The sequence below is a fragment of the Papio anubis genome, chromosome 6 (genome assembly GCF_008728515.1).
Source record: "Papio anubis isolate 15944 chromosome 6, Panubis1.0, whole genome shotgun sequence".
Taxonomy (NCBI): Eukaryota; Metazoa; Chordata; class Mammalia; order Primates; family Cercopithecidae; genus Papio; species Papio anubis.
The window spans coordinates 112,078,857-112,087,400 of NC_044981.1; the positions used below are offsets into that span (position 1 = coordinate 112,078,857).

At 44.7% G+C, this 8,544-nt stretch overlaps 1 protein-coding gene across 3 annotated transcripts in view; it reads right to left on the minus strand.

Moving 5' to 3' along the window:
- The window catches only part of IYD (iodotyrosine deiodinase), a 34,985-nt gene extending 26,672 nt beyond the window's left edge, over positions 1-8,313 (minus strand). The window contains exon 1 of one of the 3 annotated variants that reach the window (XM_003898039.5): positions 7,960-8,306. In XM_003898039.5, coding sequence (XP_003898088.2) covers positions 7,960-8,137 — 178 coding nt within the window. In that variant the 5' untranslated portion in view covers positions 8,138-8,306. Of the gene's footprint in view, positions 1-6,514; positions 6,760-7,959 lie in introns of those variants that run through there. The other 2 variants (XM_009205886.4, XM_009205888.4) reach the window with 2 other exon arrangements.
- Positions 8,314-8,544: the final 231 nt, after the last annotated feature.

The window sequence follows — 8,544 nt, forward strand, 5'->3', positions numbered from 1 at the left end:
GGAAAAGTGTACAGCCGGGCTGCCATTCCTGGAGCCTTTCACAGGGTGGAAGGTGTATACTACGGCTGGCGAATGAGACCAGCAGGGCCAGGCTAGGAGCTCAGTGAGCTTCCACTTCTCCCCTTCCCTTGAACTCCTGACTGCTCCTGAGGAATGTGGCCCTCACCCAGAGGCAAGAGAGCAGGCTGTGTAAACTCCTTTGTTTCCCTGCCTTCACTCTAGAGCAGTCAAGCCACCAGGGATTCAAGCTCTAAGGTCCACATAGTGCAAAGCAAATGTGTACTATTATGGCCTGCTTTTTGAATGTAAATCTTGTGCTGCCACACTTGGGGCTTGCTATTGATACCAACAGTAACTTGCCTTGTGTCATTGCACTGGGGGTCTGCAAACAATACCCTAAAATACTGATACTTGGCATTTGATCTGGTGAACTAAAGAAGCACCTCCAGGTCTCCCTCTGACCTGCCTGGTCTCTGGTCTCTCTGATCCTTTTTCCTGAAGCACTGAGAGAGACTCTTCCTGGAATTTCCCAATCTGACTAAGGGCATTTCTTTCCAAAAGAAATGTAATTGGGATGGGCCCAGTGGCTCATGCCTATAATCACAGCACTTTGGGAGGCTGAAGTAGGAGGATTACTTGAGCCCAGGAGTTCGAGACCAGCCTGGGCAACATAGACAGACCTCGTCTTTACAAAAAGTCTAAAAATTAGGCATGATGGTGTGTGCCCATAGTCCTAGCTACTCAAGAGGCTAAGGTGGGAGGATACCTTGAGACCAGGAGTTTGAGGCTTCAGTAAGCTATGATCATGCCACTACACTCCAGCCTGGGCAACAAAGCAATACCACACATATTAAGAAAAGGAACAAAGAAGATGAAGAAATGTAATTGTCTTAAGACCCCCTGCCTAGGAATCCAGGCAGACAGAGATAATCTGGGGGACTTTACCTGCATAATGAGAAGACTTTTGTTCACAGTGAAGTTCCACCCTCGCCTTCCCACTACTTCTCATAAGCTTGAGGAACTTCATCCCAAAGTATTGTTCTTTGGACCCATTCATTTCCCCTGAAAATCATTTACTCCTATGCACCCCCACCATCCCCTCATCCCCTATGGAGAAGGACCCCACTGGGTTATTGGGTAACCATTCTCCTGGGATTTCCCAGTGCTTATACATGTTAAACAAATTTGTATGTCTTTTCTTCTATTAATCTGTCTCTTGTCAGTTCATTTTCAGTGAACCTTCAGAGGGCAGAAGAGAAATTTCTTTTCACATTTCACTAGCAGGAACAGTTTTGGCCCAAACTGTATACTTTTAGTTAGAAGGAAGCAGATATGAAGAGGGAGTGCTAATACCCATGATCAGCTTTCTAGCAATCAACCCTTTGGTCCCTACAATCGCTTTAATGCCAAGGAATCCTTTAATTGTGCCATCATTAGGTTTAGCCAGCCAAGTAATTCTAGGTCACTTCTATCTTTTCACATTCAACATGGAGGTGTTTTTCTGGTTGTGTCTCCAAATGCATTGCTTTAGTGTTTTTACAGTTCTATTACACAGTCTTTGCAAATGGGCCACTATTTTCTAATTAAGAAACCAAGGACAATTTGTGTCACATCATCCTTGTTCCCTTCTTGCAATTTTGGGAGCCTTGAGGAGTAATGTTACTAAGGAAGAGGGTGATGTAGATTTTGAAGGTGAGGATGGGAGTCACTTCAGGGCTCAGCACCTGCCCCAACAATGCCTCTTTCCCAGCTGCTTCATCATTGCTCTGCTCTCTACCTGGGCCTCTCAGTCATCCCGCTTCCTGTGAGGCCATCCTCATAGGGCTAACAAGAATTGTAGACAGAAGTACAGTTATAATCAACATTCATCAGGCTGCTTTGACCCACTTCCTTGTTCTGAAAGTCTCATAGCACTAGAAGATACTGACCTTTTGCATCCCCACTGTTCCTATACATAGAATTTCTGACATTAGAATCACAAGGCTTTTGTTTGAGATAGATAAGATCTCTCTATCAGGATCATAAGGCTTTTGTTTTAAAATTACTTAAAATGTTTTTCAAATCATGAATTCCAGTAATAGCTGATGCCAACCAGTTTGAAGACTCCCATGATGAAGTGGAATCAGCATGAGAATACAGATTCTTCATCTCCCTGTCCCATGACTTCACCCTGCACTCTGACCAATCAATGACCACCACACTTTGACCCACTCCAAAACCCTAAAAAATCCTAGCTCCAAATTCCTCAGGGAAATGGATTTAAGGTTTCCTCCTGCCTCCTCATTCAGTAGCCTTATGATTAAACCTCTTTCTCTGTTGCAACCTGGTGTCTCAATGTATTGACTTGCTGTGTGCATCGAGCAACAGAACTATTAAGGTGACACCTGGCTGCTGTATAGATGGATTATTTCATTAGTAGCACTGACGTGGGTGGGAATTGAGAAAGCTGAAGGGTGCCCAGACAGAGAAACCTTGAATAGGGCAATGTTATCCTAAAGTCAATGGGGTTCAGAAAATATTACCCCAAAGCATGCCAACTTCAGAGCAAGAAGAGCTTTCTTTCCTGAAGTAGGTCATAAAACCTAGGAAGAATTTTCTGACCCTCCCCTGAGGCAGGTCATATGTTCCCCATGTAAGAGGTGCCCATCCAGAGGAAAGGAGCATCCTCATCTCTGAAGACGTTAGGGACACAGAGAAAAATCTGAACATATAGATACTGCAAAGTGATATGTTTTGGCTGTGTCCCCACCCAAATCTCATCTTGAATTGTAGCTCCCATAATTCCCATGTGTTGTGAGAGGGACCTAGTGGGAGAGAATTGAATCATGGGGGCAGTTTCCCCCATACTGTTCTTGTGGTAGTGAATAAGTCTCAGGAGATCTGATGGTTTTATAAAGGGAAGCCCCTTTTGCTTGATTCTTATTCCCTCTTTGCCTGCCACCATGTAAGCCAAGCTTTTCACCTTCTACCATGATTGTGAGGCATCTCTAGCCACATAGAACTGTGAGTCCATTAAATCTTTTTCTTTATAAATTACTGAGTCTCAGGTATGTCTTTATCAGCAGTCTGAAAACAGACTAATACACTAAGTTTCCCTAGTTTATTGCCATTAGATCACATTAGACCATAGCCCCTCTGTCCTCTTGTATATCTCCACGACTGTTCACTTTTCACCAAACCTAGCATGAAAACACACAGGTTTAACTGTTCCTTTGGGTCTTCATTTCCCTATGAAGCCTCCTGTATCACATGAAACTTATGCTAAATAAACATTTACACTTTCTGTTAATCTGTCTTTTGTTACAGGGGCCTCAGCCATGAACCTAGATTGGGTAGAGAAAAAGGTATTTTTATCCTTGTCTCCAAAGCAATGGAGTGAAGTTGACAGGATTTGTTCTTCTGAGTCCCTTTATCTCTTTTGGTACCCCAATGTCCTTTGCTGACCTTAACTTTCCCCTAGTAGGAACCCACCCAGACTTGATCTCAAGAACAATATCTTCATTCAAGTCCTTTTCCTTTCCTACTCTTCTCTCATCTAAACTTGCCTGTCTCTTGTTCTAAAAGCTTAAGGTCTTACAGGAGTCTATCAAACCAACCTCTTAAATTAGTCATGTCAAAGTATTAATGTCTGGGTGTGTCCAAGACAAAGCTGATTGTGTTGCTTCCCATAGTAAAAGACAACTATGCTGATCAAGCACAACTCTCTGAGCAGAGTAGAATGCTGACTTAGTATAGAATTTTTGGCAGTGGTGTGCTGGTAAGCCAACTTTTTGCAGGGTGGAAGAGAGAAAGCACTGATTTATAGCACTTGCCAGTATCCATGATGTAAATAATCACACCATGGCCTGACTTCAAGCCACTAATGATTTAACAAAAAAGCTCCTAAATATTTAACAATTGGTCCTTGCTAATCCCCAGAGACTAGCCCTAGTACGCTACTTGATTGGGAAGCATGAAGTTCAGGAACTGGTGGACTTTCAGGGGTGCGAGTGACACATCATTTGTAGGATCAGTGTCATTTGGTTGAGACTCTTGACACTCAGAGGAGCTGGCCCTGGGAATGAGTCCACTCCTGGTTGGCTGACTTTCAGAAGCATGAGGCTGACACTGATTGGTTAGCTTGCCAAGTTTATTCTGAAATGAGTTGTCATTGATTCACTGCTCAGGCTTGGAACCAGTTCTGAAAGCTACTTGTTATTATGGGCACATAACAATCTGTTTCTCAAGTTTGTAGGAACATTTTTGTTCTCAAGTGTTACCCACACGGGATAAAAAAATTAACTCAGGCCTTTCTTAGAAAAGACTGGACAAGATGGGTCACTTATTATTCAGTTAGTGACTTCAATTAGAATAATAGCTTTTGGATGGCCAATGAAGCTAAGTACAGAAGAATCCCCCACTAACGTTAAAACAGATTCATCTTAATGAGATGTATTTCTTTTTTCTTCTTTTCCCATTTCTATGAACTTCTATGATTCTGGGCCTAACTAGAGGATTTGCAGGTAGGATTTTCAATTCATTTTATTGGGACAATCTGAGATTTATTTCTTTGAGATAAACTTTAGCAACTCTTCTTTCTTGGACCCTAACTGTAGACAAACAAGGTATTAACAGGACACCAAGCTTGGCTCGTTTGCAGAGGAAGACTATACTTTACATCTAATAAGCATGGACACACAATGTTCTCTCACCACCCCCCAACCCACCCACCCACACACATGTCTAATAAGCATGGACATACAATGTTCCCTCACCACCCCCCAACCCACCCACACACAATGTCTGATAAGCATGGACACACAGTGTTCCCTCACCACTCCCCACCCCCCTACACACACATACACATGTCTAGTAAGCATGGACACACAATGTTCTATCTCCATCCCCCTACCCCACCCCTACATACAGATGCCAATTCCCTGACCTGTGAACATGGAGTAGGAATTATTTGTGAATCAGAGCTGCAGGAGGTTAGATTGGTACCCATATTTTCCTTAACTCATGCTAGAATGTCCTACAATACTTATTTTACCATTAAGTGTCTTGTTAATATTAAAAATGGCTTGAATCTAGTATCTATTTCCAGTCAACAACACCATCTCCATGTTTCTTAAGTAAAGGAGTCCGTTCTCTTCTCCAGTTAGCTCCTTCTCAATCCCTTCTGGACCTAGAGTAAGATCCCCACGTAGATCATGTCCACCACCCTGTGACTGAGAGCAGGGACTTGGGAGCTGAGAAGCCTAGGTTTAAGCATTGGTTCTCACCAGCCACCTGTGTGACCTTAGCATGCACCACTTATGTAAACAACATAAGAGATGAGAAGTAAATAATTTCATCTTCATGACAATACAATGAGGTAGGCACTATTAGAATCCCCATACAAGAGATCTGTGGACGCCACACTCAGGGCAGTCTTTGCCCCAGCTGCTAAGGAGGACACTAAGGCTGTCCCTTTCATTCCTCTGCATAAAGATAAGAGAAGGATGAGGATGGAAGGGAACAGAGAATGAAGAGACAAAGCACTTTGCAAAAGTAAGTGATCAGGCAGAGAGCCAGAGAATGGCCCTCCAGTTCTGCTCAATGTTCCCAGCCTCCAGGCCTAGCCCCAGGACCTGACCCTCAACAGCCTGCCCAAGCTCTCTTGTGTCCTCAGACCTCTTGGGTCTTCAAATCCAGTGGCCTTTCCTCAATGCACACTCTTTCTGGTCTCTCATTTAATGTTTGTCCCTGCTGGTTATCTCCTGCCTCCTCTATTCTAGGTCATTCTCCCAGGGGAGAGGCAGCCCATCAAACAGCTATATGTCTGGACCCTACAGCCAGACTGCTTGGATCCTGTCTCTGCAATCACCTTCCTGGGCTTACCCTATTGGAGCCTCAGTTTCCTTATCTATAATATTGGGATTCTAATAGTGCCTGCCTATTCGAATCATTGTACTGTCACGAAGATGAAACTATTTACTACACATAAAATGTGACTCTGATTGCATACAGTAAGTGCTATTAATATATAAGGGCTTGTTACTGTTATGATCCCAGAGCTCCCTTTCCCACAGCTTCTCCCTTTCTCTAGTACATTTCTCTTCCACAGTTCCTCTTAACTGCACGTGTCCCCCAGGTTCTATCCTCACCCTTCTCTCTAGCAATGCTCTCTTTGTGGATTCATTAGTTGTTCAGGTTCCAAGTATCTTCCCCATACTGGTGACTCTCCAGTCAGTATCTGTGGCCTGGGCCCCTAACCTAGACTGCTCTCTCCCTTTTCTGCTCACGTGTGTCACTGTCATCTGAAATAAAACATGTCCTTGATGGAACTCAACATATTCCCCTTTAAGCTGGATCCTTATTCCCTCACCCACTTATAATAGCTTCCAGCTTCCAACTCTCCCTCTCTCCTCCTTTTCCCAATATCCAATTTATTAGCAAACCCTGTTGCTCTTCCATTAACTTAACTCAGATCCACCCCGATCCACCCCTTCCACTGCATTCCCACTACCCCCACCATCCGGGCCATCCTTACCAGCACAAACCATTACCCAGCTTCACAGCAGATGTCCCCTGGATTAAACGTGCTTCTCTGCTGGGTAGAATTGGTGTTCTGAGTGGAAGAGCTTTCAATGTAGGAGAGCAAGAGGCAGCCCTGCTAAGAGGCTAGACTCCTGTGCGGTGCATTCAGCACTACAGGTTCCTGGCACTGAGGGCCAGCTGTACACCCTGTGCCCCGGAACTGAGATTAGGACACACACTCATGCACACATACTCTCACAAACACACGCATACACACACACACTCATGTATGCTCACACACATTCATGCACACACACACATACATGCACACTCACACGCACACTCACACACACTCGTGCACACTCTCATGTAGACACACTCACACATGCACATTAATGAACACTCACACACTCACACACAAACACACACACATACACTCTTATGGACACACACACCTGCACACACACACACATGCACATTCATGAACACATACACACTCACACACACTCACATGTCCAGATAGACTCTGTTTGGGGATAGGGGCATCATTAGCCCAGCTGAAGATCACAGAGCCTCTTCCAAATCAAACCCATCCCAGACAAAGCTTCTCAAACATTGGTGGCTCAAACCTCTTCCACAGTCTCTCCCTTCCTACCTGCCTCCTTCATCACGTCTTCTTCTCAAGGTGGCCATAACCCTCCCACCCTCAATTCTCTACTTCCATTCTTATCCCTTCCCTCCGCCCTCGATTCTCCACTTCCTTTCTTACCCCCACCCCAGGCCTCCCGGTGCTCCTGCTTCTTCTGCCCTTTGTTGCCTGACAGGCCTCCCAGCACTTGCTATTTGTACCCTATTCATCCTCCCAGCCCAGTTTGTCCTTTCCCTGACTGCACTGTCAAACTCCCAGGCCTGCTCTAAACACCTTAGAATCAGTTCCACCGGGTCTGTCTCTTTGTTACTCTCTCTGATTCTCGTGTATCATCTTGGCAGCTGAATTGGACATTCAGTGTGTTGAGGACAAAGGCCACCCCAGTCCTTCATTCCCAGGGCCTGGCACAGGGAAAGGTGGCAGCCTCCTAGGTGATGACACTTGGTAGATTTCAAAGTTCCTGATCAAAACCTGGCCACTTAGACCCTGCCCACTGCCAGCCTGGGATGAATCCCTGCAGAAAGATTTTAACAACCAGAACAGAATTGGAGCCAGGGAAAACTTCAGCCTCTCAACAGCGTTTTCACTGAGTATCCAAAATAAAAAAGGGTTGGTCCCAGCAGGTGACAAGCTCATCACTGGAGATAGATGATCTGTCTGTGCCAGGCACTGATTCATTAGCAGAATAGAGATTGATGCTGAAGCTGGCCTATGTGTGTTTATTCCTCTTCCATAAGCCCTGCCATTGACTCACACTCATCATCAACACATACGACAGCGAAGCTAAGCAGCATAGCTGGTATATTTACCTTCTTCTGCTTGATGCAGGTCACTGCTGTCTTTTAAGTCTTCATCCACCCAGGGGCGAGCCTCGGCTATGGCTCTAGGCTCCCCCTTCTTTTTCTCCATGTGTCTATCAGCATTTTTAAAGATCCACACAACCAAAATGCAGAGAATGGCTACCAAGATGGGAGTCACGAAAAACATGGCCCGGAGTCTGATGCCACAAGCATGCACACTTCCTACACCGGTTTTAAAACACAGAGACAGGAGTGGAGAATGTCAGGAGATGGAAGGAATGCAGAGAGAGGTGTGCCAGGGAAGGAACAAAGTGCAGAACTCTTCAACTCTATGAGGACTTTGCAAAGGAGCAAAGATCACAGTCACATGTGTGGGGTGTTGTGGCTTTGGTCATGCACCAGTGCATTCACTTTTTAAAAGTAGGTACTCTATCAATATATTCTTAGAAAACAATTGCCAGAATCTGAGTAAGAACTTCCATGTGCTAGATCTAGCTCGATCACCTGAAGAACTTTTTTTTTTTTTTAATAGATTTCTGCACACCAACTCAGATCTGCTGGAATAAAATATTCAGGAAAGAGGTTTGGCACCAT